The sequence below is a fragment of the Phacochoerus africanus genome, chromosome 7 (assembly GCF_016906955.1).
Source record: "Phacochoerus africanus isolate WHEZ1 chromosome 7, ROS_Pafr_v1, whole genome shotgun sequence".
Taxonomy (NCBI): Eukaryota; Metazoa; Chordata; class Mammalia; order Artiodactyla; family Suidae; genus Phacochoerus; species Phacochoerus africanus.
Window position 1 is genome coordinate 4313832 of NC_062550.1, and position 23292 is coordinate 4337123.

At 54.7% G+C, this 23292-nt stretch overlaps 1 protein-coding gene across 6 annotated transcripts in view; it reads left to right on the forward strand.

Annotated features, from left to right (window-relative positions):
• PHF21B (PHD finger protein 21B) overlaps nt 1–23292 on the forward strand; it is a 94761-nt gene that overhangs the window by 59836 nt on the left and 11633 nt on the right. For all 6 annotated transcript variants that reach the window (XM_047786007.1, XM_047786010.1, XM_047786009.1 and 3 more), the window contains exons 3-7: nt 3580–3672; nt 6596–6946; nt 9972–10112; nt 19886–19937; nt 22182–22258. In XM_047786007.1, the coding sequence (XP_047641963.1) occupies nt 3580–3672; nt 6596–6946; nt 9972–10112; nt 19886–19937; nt 22182–22258 (714 nt within the window). The remainder of the gene's footprint in view (nt 1–3579; nt 3673–6595; nt 6947–9971; nt 10113–19885; nt 19938–22181; nt 22259–23292) is intronic.

The following is a 23292-nucleotide window of genomic DNA, read 5'->3' on the forward strand; positions in this document are numbered from 1 at the left end:
CTTTATCACTGTGTCGTCGCCCCTGGTGGGTGATGGGGAGGCAGGAAGCCCTCTGTGAATCTCCTTGTGAGGGCACTGACCCCATCACGACGGCCCCACCCTCATGACGTCATCACCCCCAAAGGCTCCCTCTCCAAATTCCATGACATTGGGGTTGAGTTTCAGCATACGAGTGATGGGGGCACATCCGCCTTCAGTCCGTAGCAGTAAGTGTACGTTTAACATTTTATGAAACGACCAAGGTATTCCAGGGTGTTTGGACCACTTTCCGTTCCCAAGAAGAGCGAGCCCACCTCACCGCCTCCGGACTTGGTCGGCCTCTTTCGGGGCGAGCCGTGTGAACGGGTGTGTGGTGGCATCTTACTGGGGTTTGGTTGCATTTCTCTAATAACGAATGCTGTGTAGGATCTTTTCATTTGTGTATTTGCCATGAGCGCATCTTCTTGAGTGAAGTATCTGTTCAGATCGCTGTTTAATTGGGTTGTTTGTTTTCTGACTATTGGGATATGAGGGTTCTTTTGTATATTCTGGATACAAGTCTTTTATCAGATCAGTGATTTACATGTGTGTTTTCTCAGTCTGGGGCTCACGTTTTCATTCTCTTAATTCTGTCTTTCCAATTTCAGGTGTTTGTAATTTTTTCAAGTCCTGTCTATTAGTTTGTTCGTTTTTGAATAAATCCTCACATTTATTTTAATTTTTTGTTATTAATTTGTTTTCATATGGATTATGCTTTTGTGCCTAAGACCCTGCGCCTAACCCGCACCCCTGAAGATTTTCTCCTGTGTTTTCTTCTAGAAGTTTACAGTTTTAGCTTTTCCATTTAGATCCCTGATCCACTGAGTGGTGTTTTTTTTTTTTAAACATGTGAGAGGTACAGATGGAAGTTATGGGGTTTTCTTTGCTTGTTTTGTTTTTTTGTTTTTTGATGTTATGGCTTCATCCACAGCATATGGACGTTCCCACGCCAGGGATCAGATCCGATCCACAGTTGCGACCTACGCCAAAGAAACAGCAATGCTGGATCCTTTGACCCACTGCATCAGGCCAGGGATTGAATCCAAACCTCCACAGCAAGCCAAGCTGCTGCAGTCAGATTCTTTTTATTTATTTATTTATTTATTTATTTTTGTCTTTTTGTCTCTTTAGGGCCACACCCGAGGCATACGGAGGTTCGCAGGCTAGGGGTCCAATTGGAGCTGCAGCCGCCGGCCTACACCACAGCCACAGCAATGCCAGATCCAAGCTGCGTCTGCGATCTACACCACAGCTCACGGCCACACTGGATCCTTAACCCACTGAGCGAGGCCAGGGATCGAATGCTCGTCCTCTTGGATACCAGTCGGGTTCATTAACAGCTGAGACACCACAGGAACTCATGCAATCGGATTCTGAACCCACTAAGCCACAGCGGGAACTCCTGTTTGTTTTTAATATATAGGCTATCTATCTGTTCCAACACCATTTGTGAAATGACCGTCCTTTCTTCACTAAATTAATAGACTTTGCATTCGTTGCTGAAAAATTAGTGGACAACATTCGTGTGAGTCTCTTTTTGGACTCTATTTGGTTCTGTTGACCTATTTGTATAATTTATCTTTGCCACGCTGTGTTGATGGCTATAGCTTTATACTAGGTCTTGAAGTTGGGAAGAATAAATCACTCGTTTTGTTGGATGTTGTCTTTGTTTATTTCAAGTGGTTTTAGCTATTCTGGGTCCTTTGCATTTTCCATATGCATTTTGAAAGGACCTTGTCCATTTCTACCCTTTTGGGAGTAGATTTTGATGGAAGGTGTAGTGAAGCTATAGATTGATCGGGGCAGGCAATTAACATCTTACTAATGCTGAGGAGTTCCCGCTGTGGTGTGTGGGTTGATGATCCGCTTGTCTCTGGGGAGGTGCTGGTTCAGTTTCTCTCAGCAGTTTCTGAAATTGCTCAGTGTACAACTCTTATACGACTGTTGCATATTTACCCCTAAGAATTCCTTATTTCTTGGTGCTCTCGCAAGTGGCAGGTCACCATTTTTAAAATTTCTACATGTTGGTGCTAGTACGTGGAAATACAGTTGCTTTTTGTGTATTGAACTTGTACCCTTCAGCCTCATTAAACTTATTTGTTTAATTTGTTCGTTCTAACAGCGTAAGATTTTCCACGTCAATGATACGGCCATCTGCAGCGACAGTGTCACTTCTTCTTCCTCCTGTGGGACCTTTCATTTCTTTTTCTTGCCTTATTGCACTGGCTAGGACTTCTAGTCCAGTGGGGCTGAGGACTCCTAAGAGAGAACCTCCCTGCCTTGTTCCTGATCTCAGCAGAAAAGGAGTTGTCTTCCATCATTAAATGTGAGGTAGCTGTGCGTTTTTCAGAGACGCCTTTTATCAGGTTAAGGACGTTACTTTCTATTCCTAGTTTGCTGACATGTTTTTATCAGGAATGGATGGATGTTGGATTTGGCTCAGGGCTTTCTCTGCATCTGATGAGATAACCCTAGCATCTTTTTCTGACCCATGTCACATTAGCCTAGCCTTCCTGGGATACGCTCCGCTTGTTTGGAATGTATCATCCTTCTTATTATTGTTGGGATTGAGTCACGGACACTTGGCAAAGAATTTTGGCATCTATGTTCACGAGAGCATCTGGCCACTGGTCACTGGCGGTTTGGCTGGCTCTGAGTGACGGATGCCTCTGCCCACCAGGCAGACTCCTGGAGTACAAATGCGGCGTGTGGAACTGCCCCTTCATCAGCTGTGGGTAGTGGTGCTTCCCAGAAAAGGGGCCATAACACATCCTCTGTATCTGTGTGGCCCTGGAGTCCCTGGGAGGTGTCATCTCCCATCCCCCCACCCTAACTATCCACCCTGCTGCGGGTGTGGCCATCCTGTCCTGTGCGTGCTGGAGAGAGCCTGGGCTCGGAGGCTGAGATCTGAGGGGGTGTCAGGGTGAGCCCTGGTCTCTGCCCTGCTGAGCAGCACGGTGGAGTCCTGCATCGCGGGCCCCAAACAGTCCTGCCTTTAACACTTCCTGTCCATTGATCCCTATTTTCAGACCCCGTCCTACAGAAATACTTGTGATGTGGAAATGGCTTTATCCGCAGAGATGCGAATGGCAGCACTGCTTGTTCATTGGAAAAGGACGGGAGTAAAACCCACATTTCTAGGAGGATGGGATTGGCTGAGGAACCGCCGTGGGGTCTGCTGCCTGAAAGACTCCACAGCCACTGGAAGAGTGCTTTATGAAGATGGTCGTGACATGGGGAAATCTCACATGTGTCCTTCAGTACAAGCAGAAAAACGGGTTACAGAACTCAGTGTTCAGCTGTGGAGAAAACGTACTTAGAAGGAAGCTGAGGCCAAACAAAGGGTGAATGTTTTCTGGGGGTGCCGTTTGTTTCCTGGGGGTGCCCTTCTTTTTCTTCCTCTAGCTTCCAAAATTTCTTGCATGGTATGTGTTACATTTGTGATGAAAAAAACTCAGAATGAAGAGAAGCGGAGCAGCGTCCACGGTCCCCAGGGCACACCCTGGGTGCCAGCTGGGGGGGGGCATGTGGGTCCCAGTGCCACCCTCCTCTGTCTTGCAGACTTTGGGAACCATCACTGCAGTGCCTGTCACGGGTCCTCAGGTCAGCTCCTTGCAGAGGTTGGCTGGGCAAGGAGCGGCAGTGCTACCTCAGGTAAGCAGCCTGAGGGCGGGCTTTGTGTCTGTCTGTCTGTGCCCAGTCCTTGGGGCTGAGGTTTCCGGAGGGCAGTGAGCTGGGCGTGACCCGCGTGGGGGTCCCTCCCTTCTCCTGCCCCCTCTGTCTGTCCTGCAGAGATTTTTGGATCAGACTCGGTGTTTCAAAGAGTGAAGAATTGCAAAATCAATTTAATGGGTTATGACCAGTTTTTTTTTTTTTTTTTTAATGGAGTAAACCAGGCTGGACTAGAAGAGAAGAGGTCAAGACACGTCATCAGCATATTCTTTCATCAGCAGTTTGTTTCTGGGCTGGGTCACGATGTAATGGAGATTTTAAGTCTGGGTCCCTGCCAGAAAAGCGTGAGAAAGCGGGGGCAAGAGGATGCGTTTCGGGAGACCCCAGACGCAGGCTGGGTGCCCTGGGTCCTGTCCTGACTGGCCTGCCCCCTTTGGACAAGTCACCTGGCGTCTTCACCTTCCTGAGCCGAGTCTCCTCAGTGGGGACCGAACCAGGGGGCACAGAGCCTTTGGAGCAGTGCCTGGCCTCAAGCAGATGCCTGCTGGTTGTCGCCCAGTGCCCGGCTTTGTGGGCCACCTGCTGCTAAGCCACCCGGGATGCCACCTGCACAGGTGGTGAGGGCTGCTGCCTGTCCGCGGCCCTCTTGTCCTCGTGGCAGCCTCGCTGAATCCCCACCTGGACCGAATTCGACAGGGTCCTGCCCCCAAGAAGCCCAGAGCCCAGGAGGGGTTCAGACAAGCAGTCAGACGCTTTGAACTCGGGTGGTTGGGCTGTGTCTGAAGGATTTACAGGGAAGGGCCGTGAGAGCTCCGAGGAGGCCCATAGCCTGCCTAGCGGTCAGGGAGGGCTTCCTGGAGGAGGTGGTGCTGGAAGCAGGCCTCAGAGGGTGGGAAGTCTTGGCAGTGCCGGGGGAGCCAGACCCCAGGGAATGAGCGTCCTGGAAGTGGAACACAAGGACACAGGGGTGAGAAAGGGAGGCAAGCGACACGGGGAGGCCAGAACCGCAGGCTTCGCAGCCCTGGAAGGGCGGTGGGAGCAGGCGCAGAGCTGGCGAGGCAGCAGCAGCTTTTCGGAGGCCTTGGATGCTGAGCTGTGGAGTGAGCTTTGCCTGCCTGTGACTTGATGGCAACCGGGAGCCATGGAAGGCTTTTGAGCAAAAGGGAGGGTCAGGATGGGGGCCGGGGAAAGGCTTCCGATCAGGTCAGAGCTGTTTCCCTCGTTCCCACTCCCACCTGCCTCCCTCGGTTGTAAAAGTCCAAGTCCCCCCACACACACCCAGCACACATGCACACACCACACCCAGCACACATGCACACACCACACCACACACACACATACACACCCCACATATAACATGCACAACATACAGTACACACAACACACGTGCTCACATAGCATGCAGCACACAACACAAATACAACATACAGCACGTGCAACCTAACCCATACGCAACACACACGCATACACAGCAACAGAACACACACAGCGACACGATGCACAACACACAGGCACAGACAAGATACTGCACTCACGACACACACACATACACAGCAACATACCACACACGGCAATACCACACATGTGCACAGACAACATACAGCAACACAACACACACATACACAGCAACACAGCACACATGCACAGACAACACACACAGCACATGGCACACACACCACACACAACTTACACACACTGTCGCTGTCACCCCCCAGCCTCTGCACCCGCCCTGCTCCTTCCCCTCCCCCTGCTGCTCCCGGGCTTCTGTCCGTGTTTCGCCCCTGCCATCCCCCTCCCAGCAAATGTCCAGACCTGCCGGGCTTGGTGAGCTGCCAGGGGGTCCACTCAGGCCAGAAGCTGCCCAGTGCTCACCTGCTTTGGCTGCCGGCTGCTGCCGTCACAGGAAGCAGCCACATGGGAGCAGAGCCAGCAGCCTCGGTGGGAACCAACCACAGGCCCGGAGGAGGGGGCGAGCGTCACGGGCGGGGAGGACCGGGCCTGGGCCGTGCACGGCTCTGGATGGCAGGGGTGAAAGGTCCTGAGCTCAGGGGTCTCCCGGATGTGTTTTCTCTGGGTCAGAGGCCCACCCGTTTGCCAAACCTTGAGCCCCCGGCCGAGCTGATGTTCAGAGCTGAGCGCTGCCGTCTGGGCCCGGCTGACCCCCGTTGAGAGTCTGATGGATGGATTGTCAGCCGTGTGGACCAGGGCCGGTGGTCATAGCCCGAATGACGGTGCGGCCCCCAGAGCACAGGACGGAGCTCCTGGGTCGTGAGCGCAGATCACAGCTGGAGCCTTCGCTGGCTGCCTCTCACCCCGCCTGCGGCCAGGACCAGAGGGAACCTTCCACACTCAGTATCTGTTTGTGTGGGGCTCTGAGCCTGGCTCCACAGACCAGAGGTGCCAAGGACAGAGCGGGCGGGACAGGGCCGTCCACCCCCAGCCCGGCCATCCACAGGGCAGGTGCCAGGCCTTCAGCCCGGCCTCTGCGACGCCCCTGATGGCGGGGAAGTCGTGCCTGTGCTTAGAGGGCAGGTCTGCTTGGCTGCGGGCCCACTGTGGCGGGAGAAGGGAGGGCCACCCAAGTGGAGACCAGCTCCGTGGTGGCCCTGGCGAGACGCCTGCCTAACGGGGGCCATGTGGCACTGGCACGGAAACCACCCCATACCTCCCCTTCCGCTGTGGCCGCTGGTGACCAGACGCCCCTGGCCAGGCAGGGCACAGCCCGGGACGCAGGCAGCCTTGGTGGGTCCATGGGCGCTCCGCTGCCCGGCCCTCACCTCTCACGTGGGAGTCTCTGGGCGGGGTCGTGTCCGTGCTGTGCCTGGACTCGTCCCCAGTCCGGCTCTGCTCATGTCACCTCGTCTGTGTGCCTGTCTGACCCCGCGCTGCTGCCTCCCTTCCCCAGGTTAGGCCAAAGACTCTGATTCCAGACAGCCTCCCTGTCACCCCCGGCCGGGACCGGCCCCCCAAGCAGCCCCCGACCTTCCAGAAGGCCACCGTGGTCAGTATCAAGAACCCCAGCCCGGCCCTCCCCACCGCCAACAACACCGTGAGCCATGTGCCAACGCCCGGCAGCCAGCCCCAGGCCCTCGCCGAGCCCGCCGCCATCACCTCGCCTCTGAGCAGTGCCGGGGTGGCCTATGCCATCATCTCCACCGCCCCCAGCCATGCCGCCGCCATCGCCCCCAGCACCGCCGTGTCGGCGGTCAGCGACAGCATCAAAGTCCAGCCCCTCCTCATCAGTGCCGACAACCAGGTAAGCGCGTGCCTGCGGGCAGGTGGGCCCACGCGCCCGGGGGGCAGGCGCTGGAGGCCCGGGCGGAGCGCGTGACCAGCTGGCAGAACCGTCAGGCGGCCCAGCGAATGGATGGAGTGGGAACAGAGGCGGGAAGGAACAGAGCGTGAATGAGCCGTCGGGGAATCGGCCCCGGGCAGAGGAGTGGGGAGGGTCCCGCTGCCCGGATGGCAGGAGTGGCGCCTGACGGAGGGCCAAGCGAACGAGTCGAGGTGGGAGGACCGAGGTGGGACTCAGGAGCTACAAGCGAACGAACGGGGGAGCGAAAGGACACGTGGCTGAACAGGTGGACACAGTCGGGAAAGAGCGATCCCTCGGTGCCTGAGTGACTTCATTCCTTGGAACAATTCATTAGCCGATAGAACGTGTGGCCGAGTGCACGGCGGGCCCGTGCCTGGTCTCTGCTGATGGAGGGAGGTGGTCAGGGACTTTCTGGCCCCTGGGCGACTGCGTGGAAATCGTCATGATCTCTTGCCAAGACTTCAAACTAAAGCAGAGATCCTCTCCAGTTCCACGCCGAGCTCCCCGGCGACTGCGTGGTGCACTAGGGGCTGCGTAGCCGGTGCTGTTGCCTCTCTTTGGCTTCTTTTCCTCCGTGTCCAATTCAGGGTCCACCAGGCTGCCCGTCCCTTGCTTATGGCCCGTGTCCCTTCCACTTTCCAGCCCGAGTGGCAGCCACTTTCACGCAGCTCTGTGGTACTGCACGCGGCGTGTTTCTGGGAGGGTGCTTTGGGCCCACCCACTTCCAGATGGTACGGCATCCCCAGGGATTCTCCAAGCCCAAAGGGTCATCACCAGCCAGAGTCAGGTGGCAAGTTCCAGTGAGGAAACTCACACCCCAGATGGCGCCTGGTCCAGAGAGGAAGCGTAGCAGACGTTTGTTGGATGAGTGTACGTGTTTCACTGCAACCTCACTGGCACTCAGTGTTGGCATTTTAAAACACTTTTTGCTCATTTAGTCGGTGCCAACAGATGTTAGTTTTGGTTTTGTTCTGGGTTTTTTTGGTTTTTGGTTTTTTGTTTTTTTGGGGTTTTTTTTTGCCTTTTTTAGGGCTATACCCACAGCATTTGGAGGTTCCCAGGCGAGGGGTTGAATTGGAGCTGAAACTGCCGGCCTACACCACAGCCACAGCAACGCGAGATCTGAGCCATGTCTGTGATCTACACCACAGCTCATGGCACCACTGGATCCTTAACCCACTGAGCAGGGCCAGGGATCAAACCCTCGTCCTCATGCCTAGTAGTCAGGTTCAATACCCCTGAGCCATAACAGGAACTTCCCAGATGCTGATGTTTGAAAATTGAATTGCTTTGGTTAGTGTCGAGCTTGAAGGGTTCCCTGTATTTTTCAAGAGTCTTATCTCCTTCCATGTGACTTATTTGAGAACTTTTTTTGCCCTTTTTTTCTGCTGGGGATCTAAGTGTTTTTTTCCCCATGAATATAAAAAGGGAGCTTTTTTTTATTCCATCCAGAGAGTTCTGGGGTTTCAAAATTATGATATGAAGAACAGATTACTTTCCCTCAAGCCAGCAGAAAAATGGGATGCATTTTCTTTTTGTGCTTAAGAGCTTCAAATTCGCAAGTCACACACACAAAAAGTCTGCTACAAGGGTCTAAAAAATCTTTTTTGGACTTCCCATTGTGGTTCAGCAGTTTAAAAACCCAACTAGCATCCATGAGGATGCAGGTTTGATCCCTGGCCTCACTCAATGGGTTAAGGATCTGGCGTTGCTGTGAGCTGTAGTGTAGGTCACAGACATGGCTTGGATCCTTTGTTGCCTTGGCTGTGGTGTAGGCCGGCAGCTACAGCTCTGATTAGACCCCTAGCCTGGGAACTTCCATATGCCACGGGCACAGGCCTCAAAAAAAAAAAAAGAACCCGACTAAGTAACCAAGAGGACGTGGGTTCGATCCCTGGCCTCGCTCAGTGGGTTAAGGATCCAGCGTTGCTGTGGCTATGACATAGGCCAGCAGCTGTAGCTATGATTCGACCCCTAGGGAACCTCCATATGCCACAATGCAGCCCTAAAAAGACCCCCCAAAATTTTTTTTTCTCTTCACAAGTCACTACGTTTTTAGGAGGGAAAAACAAATTCAAGTTACTCCTGGCTGAGGCCAGACCAGGGCTGCTCCTGGTGGATTCCTTTGCTTAGATCCATGAAAAAGGTAATTCTTTCCCCATTCGTTGTCCAAAAGAATAGATGCAGTAGTCGAGCCACGGATGGAGGTGACCCCAGCCCACGGAGGGGCCGGGTGGCAGAGGTCAGGCTTCAGTGTCTCAGCTTTCAGACCCTTCAGTCCATCCAGCCAGTGATTCCTGAACCCCGGGAGGGCACTGGAGTGGGGCTGCTGTGTGTGCTGCTGAGCGGGGTCGAGGTTCCCTCCCCTTCTCCATCCCCCAGGATTGGCAGGGCCCCTCCGAGTCAGCAAATCGGGACCTCCTGGCTCCCACCTGCCTGATCCCTAAGCCAGGTTTGAACACCTCAGACACAGTGGCCTGGGTTGTGGGGAGGAGGTGGCAGAGTGGCTGTTGGGGGCAGGGGGATCAGGCGAAGCAGCCAGACAGACCCAGGAAGGGTCCCAGCCCCTCTGCCCCCTTAATACCATGGCGTCAGGCAGGGAGCAGGTCTGAGCTCAGTTTACCTGCATTTGATGCATCTTGAGTCTTTGCCGCCTGAACGTTCACTGCCACCTGGAGGTGCATGTTGCCAAGGTGTTAACTGATGAAGCAGCTGAGGCTCAGAGGTGGGAAGTGACCCCCCCCCCAATGCCACACGGCTGGGAGACAGTCGCACAGGATTGGACCCAGGTCCGATTCCGATTCTTGGGCAGACCGCCCTGGCGGTGGAAGGCCTGCACCACCAAGGGGTGGGAGAGGCGGGGGCGAGCCTCCTCGGTCCTCTCGGGCCCCGCCCCTCCAGCTCCGCCCCCTCCAGCCCCGCCCCCTCACCGCCCCGCCCCCTCACCGCCCCGCCCGTCTCCCAGGTCATCATCCTTCAGCCTCAAGTGCAGACGCAGCCTGAGAGCACGGCGGAGTCGCGGCCGCCCACGGAGGAGCCATCTCAGGGAGCTCAGGCCACCAAAAAGAAGACGGAAGACCGGCCCCCGAGCCAGGAGAACCCCGAGGTGGGTGGCGTGATCTGGGGGCGGCTTTAGGATATGGCTCTGCAGGGGCACAGCCACCTGGAGCAGTGGGAGTTGGGGGGGGCAGGGTTGGGAGGGGGGACTCGCCCAGCAAGTCGAGGTCTCAGCCGCCTTGTGTCACGGATTTACTCCCTGTGTGGCCGTGTGGGGCAGTGGTTGACACCGATCCTAGACCCAGAGGCTGCCTGGATCTGCACACCCGCTCGCTGCCCACTTCTGGCCGTGTGACTGGGGGTGGGGGTGGGGGCCGAGCCCGTCCCTTTCCTCATCTGTGAGCTGCCTGGGCTGAACCTTCCTGGCAATGATGTTGGGAGCATTTCATGAGTCTGTGTCTGCTGAGGCCCTAAAGAGTGGGGTCCCCGAGCCCAGCTGTCCCCCCCCATCTCTGCGTCATCAGGACCCTCCGTCCACGGGACAGCCTGTTCTTGGCAGCCTGTGGCTCTGAAGTTGCCTGGTTCCTCTCTCTGCCCCACTGGTCACTAAACATCTGTAGGTGGCACAGCAGGACCCTGAACGCCTTAAAAGTCAGCTCAGTGTTGGACTTTTGGTTCCTGCTTGAATCCTCGACGCCCTGGGCCAAAACCCACCGTCTGGGCCTTTTTCCATGTGACTCTGTCAGCCAGCGCCCCTCTTCTCTAGCAACTGGTCTATCTTACGAGATTCCCTTTAGAAACCTCCTCCACGCAGCCTTCCCTGAGCACCTGCCCCCAGCTGGCAGAAGAGATCCCTCTGCGCTCCCCGAACACCTCTGATTCTGTTGGTGAGAGTGTTGCCGTCCAGAGAAGTCCTTCACCCACAGCTCCGTCCATTCACTCGTCAGCTCCACACAGGCTCTGCTGAGGTGGGGACACGGAGACCGGGCAGATGTCCTTCATCTTGGCCTTGGGGAAGCTCACTCCTACTGGCAGACACAGGCGCGGCCACTAAGACTTGAACTTGGGTTAGGAAGCCGTCAGGTGTCATCAGAGAATTACAGATTCTGAGCTGTGAGCGATGTGGGGAGAAGCCGAGAGCCGAGTTTCCACGGGGAAGGGCCGTGGAAGGCCTCGCGGGGGAGGGGCCCTCACGGGGTCGGGGCAGCAGGTGGGGTTCCAGTAGACGGGCAAGAGGCAGGAGGGTGGCGTGTCAGCCAGAGGGCAGTGCCTGGGAGAGGGCGCAGCATGCCCAGGAAAGTCAGCTGGTCCATCCAGACCATGGGAAGCGTGTGTGCCGGAGAATTTCTGGGCATGGCATTAAAGGTAGACGACTGGAGGGTATCCTGGAAGACCGGAAGCAGAATGCCACGGTGGAACTTTATTCTTTAGTTTTTTTTTTTTACGGCTGCACCTGCAGCATATAGAAGTGCCCAGGCCAGGGGTCCAACCGGAGCTGCAGCTGCCAGCCTACGCTACAGCCACAGCAATGCCAGATCTGAGCCGCATCTGCGACCTACACTGCAGCTTTTGGCAACACTGGATCCTTAACCCACTGAGCAGGGCCAGGGATCGAACCCATGGACACTGTATCAGAGTCACTCTATTTATTTTGTCTTTTGTCTTTTTAGGGCCACACCCACGGCACGTGGAGGTTCCCAAGCTAGGGGTTGAATCGGAGCTACGGCCGCTGGCCTGCACCACAGCCACAGCAACGCCAGATTTGAGCCACTTCTGCAACCTACACCACAGCTCACAGCAACGCCAGATCCTTAACCCACTGAGCAGGGCCAGGGATTGAACCCTCATCCTCATGCCTCCTAGTTGGGTTCGTTAACCACTGAGCCACAAAGGGAACTCCTGTGTCAGATTTTTAACCCACTGAGCCATGACGGAAACTCCAGAACTTTATTCCTTGGGTAGTGGGGAGCCATGGAATATCTCTGAGCAGGAGAGTGGCGTGGTGGTTGTCCTCTGACACGTCCAGAAAGCCCACTGGGAGTTCATAGACTGGACCACTCACTGAGGCTGAAACCAGTCTCCTCTGTGACCTCAGCCTCAATTTTGTCTCAGGAAAGACCATCAGTTCCATTCGGCTGCAATGTTTGAGTACCTGCTGTATACGGGATCAGGCCAGGGCCCAGCTCGCAGCTCGAGCTCCCACAAGTGCCCCCCCACCCCCACCCCGGGCCTCCCATGGGGTTTGCTGCATCCTCAACATTCAGGAAGGTTTTCTGGGTGGATTCTTTTTGTTCTTACAAAGTCTATCTTAGTCAATTATTGTGCATTTATACAATTAGGATAATTACAGCTAACTACATAATGAGTGTAAATACGTGTAATGAGTTAAATAGAACTTGCAATTACAACACATCCTGATATAAAAATCCTTATTAACGTTGTCTTTGAAGAGGGCTGGGAGCAGGCGTGCTACACAGACATGACTTCCTGGCGCCCTTTGAACCTGTTGGTGGAGGATCTAAGTCAAGATTCCTTCCTTTAAAAAAAAAAAAAGGAAGAAAAGAAAAGGAGTTCCCGTTGCAGCTCAGCAGGTTAAGGACCTGACTTGGTCTCTGTGAGGATGCGAGTTTGATCCCTGGCCTTGCTCAGTGGGTTAAGGATCTGGTGTTGCCACAAGCTGCAGCGTAGATCGCAGATGCAGCTCGGATCCCGTGTTGCTGTGGCTGTGGTGTAGGCCGGCAGCTGCAGCTCCAATTCAACCCCTAGCTGGGAAACTTCCATGTGCCGCAGGTGTGGCCCTGAAAAGAAAAAAGAAAAAAAGATCCCCTGAAGCCAGAGCAGCAGCTGCCCAGAAACGTCACCAGACAAGCCCTGGGGAAGCGCAGGGGTCTTGGTCTTAGCATGGACTGGGGGTAAAGAGACGCTGACTGGTGTTTGTAAGGCTCTGTGCAGTGGCTTGCAGAGCAGTGGCTGGCTGGGTCCCAGGGCTCTCACACACCCTCCACACGGCACCTTCCAAGCCCCTGGCCACCTGTGAGAGGAGCGGGGATGTCACATGAAGTGACGGAGTCCACCCAAGGCATCGAAGGGCCGCGGGGCCGCAACCCCCTTCTCTGCCGATGGAGCCTCCCTCGCTCATGCTCCCTCCCCGCTCTCCGCGTCCTCCCAGCAGCTGCGCCCAGCGCAGGGCAGGAATTACCTTGTTCACGTCACAGACGAGGAGGCGGCTCCGAGGCCAGCGGTGGGCACCTAGCCCAGGCAGAACCCGGGCCCGGCTCCTTCCTGTCGCAAGGCCCCCTGGCTTCTTCACGGCAGAGCCTGGCCGTCTCGGTGCGCCTCGTTATCCTGGCCACCCTCGGGTTAGCGCGAGCCCCCGGGAGGGGCAGCCAGCGCAGAGCCCTGACACACCCGCGCCCCGGCCGCCTCCCTGGGCAGGACCTGAGCAGACGGACGCTCCTTCCCTCCGTGCCACCGCTGCTGCCACCGCCCCTTCTGGCCCTGCCCTCCCCCCTTCGGGGTGGTTCTTTCCTGTGTGTTGACCCTGCAGCTAGAAGGACCTCTCTAAAATGTAGAAATATGAGTTCCCATCTTGGCACAGCAGGAACAAACCTGACGAGTATCCATGAAGATGCAGGTTCCATCCCTGGCCTTGCTCTGTGGGTTAAGGATCCGGCATTGCCATGAGCTGTGGTGTAGGTCACAGATGTGGCTCGGATCCCACATTTCTGTGGCCCTGGCATAGGCCAGAGGCCACAGCTCCGATTAGACCCCTAGCCTGGAAACCTCCATATGCCGCAGGTCCAGCCTTAGAAAAGACAAAAACAAAAAAAACAACAAAAAAAACCAAATCCATTAGGAGTTCCCGTCGTGGCTCAGTGGTTAACAAATCCGACTAGGAACCATGAGGTTGCGGGTTCGATCCCTGGCCTTGCTCAGTGGGTTAAGGATCCGATGTTGCTGTGAGCTGTGGTGTAGGTCGCAGACATGGCTCGGATCTGGCGTTGCTGTGCCTGTGGGGTAGGCCAGCAGCTACAGCTCCAATTTGACCCCTAGCCTGGGAACCTCCGTAGGCCACAGGTGAGGGCCTTAAAAAAAAAAGGAAAAAAAAACATAAAAATTTTTAAAAATATAATTCAGAAATAACCAGGTCATCTTCCTCCTTCTTATTTTTTTATTTTTTGGCCACGCCTGAAGCAGGCAGAAGTTCCCAGGCCAGGGATCAAACCTGCACCACAGCAGCAGCCCGAGCCACTGCAGTGGCAATGCCAGATCCTTAACCTGCTGAGCACAAGAGAGCTCCCACCCTTCTTTTTAAAATAATTTTCCCCAACTTTATTGAAATAGAATGGCATAGAACAATGTGTACGTTTAAGGGGATTTGATATCTGTGTATATCACCACAATAATTGTAGTTAACACATCTGTCACCTCACATGCTTATTTATATATTTTTCCTGATGAGCATTTTTATGTTATTTTATTTTATTTTGTCTTTTTGTCAGGCCGCACCTGCAACATATGGAGGTTCCCTGGCTAGGGGTGTAATCAGAGCTGTAGCTGCCAGCCTGCACCACAGCCTCAGCCACTTGGGATCCGAGTCTTGTCTGCCACCTACACCACAGCTCACGGCAACCCCGGATCCTTAACCCACTGAGCAAGGCCAGGGATCTAACCCGAAACCTCATGGTTCCTAGTCAGATTCGTTTCTGCTGAGCCACAGTGGGAACTCCAGGATTTCCTCAGTTTTGAATTAGTCACCCCCTCTTCTTGAAATGCACCCCCATCGGGATGGCTTTGAATTCGCACTTGGACTATACATCTGTGCTGCAAAAGCAACAACAGGTAAAAGGCAGGAGTTCCCACTGTGGCTCGCAGGTTAAGAACCTGACACCGTATCTGTGATGATGCAGGTTCAATCGCCGGCCTCACTCCGTGGGTTAATCGTCCAGCATTTGCCAAAGGCTGAGGATCATGGTGAGGCTTAGATCCGGTGTTGCTGTGCCGTGGGGTAGGCCGGCAGCTGCAGCTCTGATTCGATGCCTAGCCCAGGAACTTCCATGTGCCCCGGGTTTGCCCCCCCCCACAAAAAAGTGGCATCTGTGTGTCACTGTGTCCCCGAGGTAGAGGCAGGGGCAGGATGGATGCCCCGGGCTGGGACCCCAGGTTCAGAATTGGGTCAGGGTGACCAGGAGGGAGGGCAGCTCCTGAGGGGCAGTGGGTCCCAAAAGTCCTTCCAGCAAGAGAGGAGCAGAGCTGGGCTTCTCCGCTAGTCTGGGAGCCGCCTGTGCCTGGGGCCCCACGGGCTGGGCGAGGCCCGGGTGATCGCAGACTTGCTCTAAGGGGAAGGTAAGCAGTAGGAAGAGAAAAAGACACATAAAACTGAGGAGAAGAAAGTGGTGCGAAAATGAGTCTGCAGACAGAGTTCTAAACACATGACGCCGTCTGATGCTAAGAGGGACAATCAATAAAATCAACATTCGGGGAGTTCCTGTCGTGGCTCAGCAGAAGCAAACCTGACGCATCCGTGAGGACGCAGGTTCAATCCCAAGCCTCACTCAGTGGGTTAAGGACCTGGTGTTGCCATGAGAGCTGTGGTGTAGGTCTCAGACGTGGCTCAGATCTGGTGTTGCTGTGGCTGTGGTGTAGGCCGGCAGCTGTAGCTCTGATTGGACTCTAGCCTGGGAACCTCCAGATGCCATGGGTGTGGTCCTAAAAAAGGAAAAAAATAAAATAGAATCAACATTTGGAATGTGAATTTATGCAAGATGAAGCTAATTTTGTGGCATACGCATAGCAACGACTCTGACATAAGTGTGTTTAGGATACTCAAAGAAGTTAAAAATAAAGGAATAACATCCACTTGAAATAAAAAAAAACGAAATTAAAAAAAATCGTAAAAATAAAATGTTCGTCAGATGGGTGCAAAAATTATGTGAAAATCCAATAAGGAGAAACCTGGTGATTGGTTGAGATTTTTAAAACCTTACCAGACTGGATGAACAGAGCTAATTAGTGCTTTGGAATATGGCTCCACAGAGAGATGCAGAGAAGTCAGCAATTATCCGCATGCGTGTGGGAAGCAGCAGCGTGGAGCAGGTGGAGGGAGGCCTCGCCCAGGGCCAAGGAGCTGCAGGCTGCAGACGCCGTCAGCCACAGACACTGTCTGAGGATCGCAAGTCCATGTTCCAGGCAGTGTCCCTGAGCTGCCCTTGGGGGAGGCAGGGCTGGGTCAGGCGCGAACTGGGACCATGCAGGAGGCGGGAGGGTCTGGTGTTGGCAACTCTCAGAAAACACAGGCAAAAGCTTGCCTCCTGAAGATGGTTGCAACTGCAGCCCATGAGGCATCCAGGGCCAGAGAAGGTGCCACAGACCCTCCTTGACCTTGTTGGGGGTCAAGGACACATGGTGAAACAGAACCCCACGGAGGCACCATTTTTGAAGAAGGAAGTCAGTACAAAGCCCCTCTGAGGGACACTCTGAGAAAGAGAAGCGATTTTTATCTTAAAGAATACTTGCCACACATACCCCCCCATATCTTTTCTGTGAATTAAAAGAAATCAATAAAATAATCACCACCAAGGAGGAAACTGCAGTGCTGAAACACAAGGACTGAGGGGAGTGATGGCTCAGTGGCCAAAGTGCTGGCGAGAGTGTAATGGGAGCTGAAAATTTTCAGGAAGAAATAATCAGGCCATCGTGTAAATAGACATGTAGCCGGAGGAGCACAGGGCCCCGTAGACACATTGGAAGACACAGTAAGAGACCTTGGAGCCAGGAGTGAGAAAAGGTTACAATGCAAAAAAGAAGGAATGAATTTTTAAATATTAGGAAGTGGCGCCTACAGAAGACAAGCAAAGAAGATACAACAGATAGCTAATTGGAGGCTTTAAAGAAGAACACCAGGCTGATGGAGCAGAGCAGAGCAGAGAGATCCAGTAGATACAGCAGGCGAATCCCTGTAACGCGGCTGGCATGGGGTCGGCCGTTTGCTTCTGTTACGGCACATGGGTGTGGCCTGAAGGGAATGGATGGCTGAGTGGGGACCAGAAGGCAGCCACGCAGATGCCACTAGGATTGGCTCAGCCCAGCCGTCCCTAATGGGACCGGTGAGAGGACACCAGTCCCGGGGCGTCCTGGAGGCCTTGCCACTGTCCATTCAGCCACAGGACCCTCGATGTGACATTGAAACCAGGTGGCACCAGACTGCAGCCTGCGCTGGCATCAGTTGGCTGAAGCTGACTGGCCCCCAGAATCTCTGTTTGAGCAGCTCTGTGGCCACCTCAGCCCTTTCATTAGTCTTGGGCTGATGTGGGCATGTGACCGCATCCCAGCTTGTACTGCTCATGGCGCGACGGGCCAGTTAGAGAGAGAGATGAGTTGTTAGGTGAGGGAACAGCGCCTTTGTTCAGAAAGCCGGCAGATCAAGAAGACGGTGGACTTGCACCCCAAAGGCCCATCTCGCCTGAGTTAGAATTCAGGCTTCTTTTGTACTAAAAGGGAAGAGAGTGAAGTCAGAGGTCACCTGGTTTCCCACCTGCCGCTCAAGGGGGTGGGGCGCTTTCTTCCTGCTGCTGCCCTTGGCGGGTGGGCTGGTCAGGATGTTGCCGGGGAGCTAAACCAGTGCTTATTCCCTGGGAGGACGGCTCCCAGAGATGGGCCGCGATGTGTGCTTTAAGCTTCTAGGCAACATCCCTGTGGTGATGAGCGGGTGACAGCGCGCAAGGAGTCTCCCTATTCCGACACGCAGCCTCCAGGATTAAATTTTATGGGCCCCACTTTTCATGGCACAATGATGCTTCACAATTATAGAAATAGGAGTAAAGTTTGCTGACATAGAAGCTTTAACGTCCTCATGGAAAGGAAGCAGGCGGGAAGTTGACCTGGGGAAATGATAAAAACACTGGGACCCAACCCAGTCACGTCTCTGACTTTGTTTTTTTCCAGCCTCACCTGCCGTGTATGGAAGTTCCTGGGCGAGGGATTAAACCTGCCCCACAGCAGTGACAATGCCCGATTGTTAACCAGCTGAGCCACTGGGGAACTCCTAAAGTGACTGATGCTTTTGTGTGTGTGTGTGTGTGTGTGTGTGTGTGTGTGTTTGTCTTTTTTTCTTTTCTAGGGCCGCACCTGTGGCATATGGGGGATCCCAGGCTAGAGGTCTTATCAGAGCTGTAGCCGCTGGCCTACGCCACAGCCACAGCAACGCAGGATCCTTAACCCACGGAGCAAGGCCAGGGATCAAACCCAAAACCTCACGGTTCCTAGTCGGATTTGATAACCACTGAGCCACAACGGTAACTCCCTAAAGTTACTGACTCTTAACAGAAACAAAAGGATCCTGTAGGCATCCAGGCAAAAACCATCACAGTCACTTTAGAGGGAGAAGAACTCGGCCGGCTTCTGACTTCTCACGGCAGCGTTCACTGCAGACACTGACTTCTACAAGTTTGAGGAAAGAGGTTGGGACCTTACATCCAGCCAAGCTGTCCTTCACATTGAAAAGCTACAGACTCAAAGTTTTAAATCTGCCAAGATCTCGGGAGCTGTCATTCCCATGAACCATTCATGAGAAACTAGTAGAAACTCAACCCCAGAGTTCCCGTTGTGGCTCACTGAGGATCGGGTTCAATTTCCGGCCCTGCTCAGTGGGCTAAGGATCTGGCGTTGCCATGAGCTGTAGGGTAGGTTGCAGATGTGGCTTGGATCCTGCGTTGCTGTGGCTGTGGCTGTGGTGTAGGCCAGCAGCTGAAGCTCCGGTTCAACCCCTAACCCGGAAACTTCCATTGCGGGTGCAGCCCTAAAAAGACAAAACTCACAAATTGAGAGTTCCCTGGTGACCAGGCTCTTAAGGATCCAGCATTGTCACTGCTGTGGTGTGGGTTCAGTCCCTGGCCTGGGAAACCTTTACATCCTATGGGCTCGACCGGAAAAAAAAAAAAAATGAAACTGTAGGTATTAAAATCAAACAAAAGCCAACTTGCTTTCCAAACCCAGTCTCCAGCTAAGATGCAGAAACCTGAACCCTGCAAAATAAAATATTGATAAATTTTACTACATGCAATTTCCTTTTTTATGGCTGCACCCATGACATATGGAAGTTCCCAGACTAGGGAGCGAATCCGAGCTGCTGCTGAGACCTATGCCACCCCAGAGACAACACCGGACCCCTGACCTGCTGCGCCCCAGTGGGAACTCCAGTTTTTTGTCCATGGCCCAAAAAACACCCGTGGATCATTACCCTTAACTCCTTAAGTGACAGCAGTGCCTGGTGACCTTCTCCCAAAAAGGACAGTGGCCAGATGGTAAAGAGTGACACTGCAGCGCAGAAACCTGACAAGCACGCCTGAGCCCGGTGATCAGGCCAGCATCTCAGTGACCAGTCACACTGACGGCACATGCCGTCCCGGGAAGGTCAAGTGAACCTCTGTGGTTTCCCAAAAAACCCAGGACCCCAGTCTAATCCTGAGAAAAACATCATGCAAATCCCTGTCGAGGGGCATCCTACAAAACTCGTGGTCCGCACCCATCAAAACAGCCAAGGTCATCAAAAACGAGGGAAGTCTGGAGTTCCCGCTGGGGCACAGTGGGTTAAGAACCTGACTGCTGTGGCTCAGGTCGTAGTCGTGGCTCAGATTGGACCCCTAGCCTGGGGATTTCCATATGCCATGGGTGCAGCCAAAAAGAAAACAAACAAACAGAAACCAACAGGGAAGCCTGAGAAACTCTGCCAGCCCCAAAGCGCTAAGGAGACAGGATGGCTAAAGTCATGGGGGCTCCCGGGTGGGGGGGGGGGACCTGGGACAGAGAGAGGACATCAGACAGAAACTAAGAAAACCCCAAATAGAAAAGCTGCATTAATCCTTCTCTGTTTCCTTCTCTTAGAAAATTGCCTTCATGGTAGCGCTGGGCCTGGTTACGACGGAGCACTTGGAAGGTAAGGACCAGGGCCCTGGGCTGGCGCTGCCCGCAGGGCGGGGTGGGGGGTGGGTGCAGAGCTGGCGCCTGGCAGAAGCAGTGGGGCTTGGACTCCCGGTCAGGTGGCGCTGCCTGGGCCTGGCCCACCTTCTGCGTGGTTGGCGCCAGGCCGTCATCACACAGACTGCGGATTGCGCCCGCTCTCCCGGCCGGTGACTCTGCACAAAATCTACCTGTCTCAGCGGAGGGACCGACTGGGTGTGTTCGCTGCCCCCGGAGGGGAGGCCACGCAGTGAAGTGGCAAGAGCCAAGGGCCCTGCTCTGCCATTGCTACGGCTCAACGCCTGGGCGAGTCACTCAGCTCCTCTGGGCCTCCGTTTCTCCATCTGTAAAATGGGCTGGTAACCACCCCTTCTCCTGGGGTTGTTGTAAAGAACCCAGAGGAGAGCCTGGCACCCAGTTAAGCCCAGCATCACCTCCTCCCCCGCTGTTGAGCTGCCCTGTGGGCTTGGAACTTGGAGCACACAGGTCGGTCAGTGTGGCAGTCCAGGTGCTGTTTGATTTTACCGCAGTTACAGATCAGCTCTGTGTATCGTCATAGAACCTAAGGGCCTGCAAAGTATGGAGACCAACCTTCTTGTTGCACTTATGGGGAAGCTGAGGCTGGAGAAGTTGGTTCACTTGCCCAAGGTCACACAGCCAGCCAGGGTCAGGCCCAGGCTGGAATCCAGGTCTCCTGGCTCCCAACCCAGAGTGCTTTCCATGCTTCTGACCTCGCTGCTAAAGACATTTTAAAGGTGAAGACACGCCCCTCTCCCCCAAGTGAATCTGGATTTGGGGAGGAAAACCAAACTTCCTTTTCCTGGTTAAAATCGAGGAAAGGCAGAGTTCCCATTGCGGCTCAGTGAGTTAAGAACCAGACATAGTATCCACGAGGATGCGGGTTCTATCCCTGGCCTCACTCTGTGGGTTAAGGCGGCCTTTGAGAACTTTTCATGCTCTGTCTCCTTGGCTCCACGGAGGCAGCCTGGGTGCAGGGACGGGTCCGTGGCCGAAGCCCTGTGTTCACGTCCTGGCGGTACTGCTTGGAGCTGGGTGACCTTGGGCAAGCTCCGTCCCCGCGCCGAACCTATCTCCTCGAAAAACCGCATCTGCCCACGTGGCAGGGTTGCTGGGGTGCCTGAGGTCAAAGCACGCTGCCTGGAGACGTGTGGCAGTTGCGGTGTTTTTACATCACCCTCATTTGGAAAACTCTCCGCCTCCTAGATGTTTCTTTATTTGATTCTTTCTCCGCAGAGGATCTGAGGTGTTTCCAGGAAACACAGGAGTGATATTGAGACCGTTTAAAAGGCGTTAGATCAGGTCCAAGAGGCTAGCAGTGTCAAAACAGCTGCACACAGGGGTTCCTGTTGGGGCTCAACGGGTTAAGAACACAACGTGGTGTCCGTGGGGATGTGGGTTCCATCTCTGGCCTCAGTCAGCGGGGCTAAGGATCCATCGTTGCCACAGCTGTGGTGTAGGTCACAGATTCGGCTCGGATCTGGCGTTGCTGTGGCTGTGCTATATAGGCCAGTGACTGCAGCTCAGATTCCACCCCTAGCCCAGGAACTTTCATATTAAAAGAAAAAAAAATAAAAAAGGATCTGGCATTGTCCCTGCTGTGGCTCAGGTCACTGCTGTGGTGCAGGGTTGATCCCTGGCTCAGAAACTACTTTATGCCGTGAGTGGGGCTGGAAAAAAAGAAACAGCTGAACACAGAGAAACAGAGCCCACCTGGCAGTCAAAGCAGAAGGAAGAAAGAAGAAGAGAGAAAGAAGGAGAGGGAGAGAAACCACCGCACCAGGCCCCGCTGGAAAGCCTCGGATTGGAGGCATCGTGCCGGCCGGGCTGCCCCACCCAGGCTTGCACCTGCCCTTTGCAGGAGCCCTGAAGCTCTGCAGCTCAGCCAGGCCAGCAGCTGACCCGCGGGCACCTACTGTCCCAGCAGTCCCAAGAGACATCCCCAGGCGGGGTGATGGCACACGGGCTGTGCTGAGAGCAGGTGCCTGCATCCCACGCTTCAGCCCGAGGCCAGCAGGTCTGTCCCTCCTCGGAGTGAGTGATTCTGGGGCTCCAACCCGCCCAGAACCTCCTGGGGCGAGGATGCTGGGCAGAGAGGCTGCCGGGCCAGAGGGGCTGGTGGTGCCCAGGGTTTGCCAAGGAAGCATCCAGGGTTCCCTGGAGCAGGAAGATTCAAGTAACCGTGGCATCTGTGCCTTTTCAGAAATCCAGAGCAAGCGCCAAGAGCGGAAGAGAAGAAGCACAGCCAACCCGGCCTACAGCGGCCTCCTGGAGACAGAGGTGAGGGTCCTGCCGTCTCTGCCCCCCGGTGGGGGAGGGGAGGGGGAGGTCCCAGGGGCAGGGCTCCCTCCCCAGGGAGGGTTAGAGTTCAGGGGGCAACGCTAGGTTATTCTTTATCTCCTGAGTTCAGAATCAATTAAGAGACAGATGCAGGAGTTCCCGCTGTGGCTCAGCGGTAACGAACCCGACTAGCAGCCATGAGGATGCAGGCTCGATCCCTGGCCTCACTCCGTGGGTTAAGGACCTAGCACTGCCATGAACTGTGGTATAGGTCACAGATGTGGCTCAGATCCTGCGTTGCTGTCGTTGTGGCGTAGGCCGGCAGCTGCAGTGTCCATGCGCTGCAAGTGCAGCCCTAAAAAGACCAAAAAAAAAAAAATTAAAAAAAATAAGAGACAGATGTGAAAGGTCAGAATGTCAGTGGGATTCCTCACCTGCCGGGAAAGGGGCCGGTTGCTGCCGGCTCCCTGACTCTTCACCTTGACCATGAGGTCAGGTCACAGGCAGCGCTGGCCGCCCGTGCCTCCCAGGGCCAGTCCGGCCCTACTGTGGAGCCCACCAGTGCAGCCCAAGTTCATGAGCGGAGAGAAAGGCCTGGACAGGCAGGGCTGAGTGAGGCCGGGTCCTTCTCTCACGCGGAGGAGTGGGGTGGGGTGGGAGGCGGCAAAGGAGCAGCTGTGACTCTACAGGAATCCCCTCTGCCGGCTGTGAGAGACCCTGGCTGCTGTGCCCCCTGCCTGCTGTGCTATTGCAGCTCCAACACGGCTGCTCCTGCACTTTCCCCAAAGAGCCCAAACTGGTACAATAGGGCATTCAAGTTAACTTGGTGCAGGGAAGCCCCCCAGCCCCCCAGTCCCAATCCCCGCCCAGCCACCTGTCCCCAGGTCGAGGTCCACTTCAGCCCTAGAGGATCTGATGCGAATGACCCCACAGCAGCCAGTGATGTGACGTCAGGACTTCCGGTCGCTTTCGAGGGACCACCTTGGTCCCTCCCACCATCGCATCCCCAGGGAGGAACTGACCCCGAAAGAAGT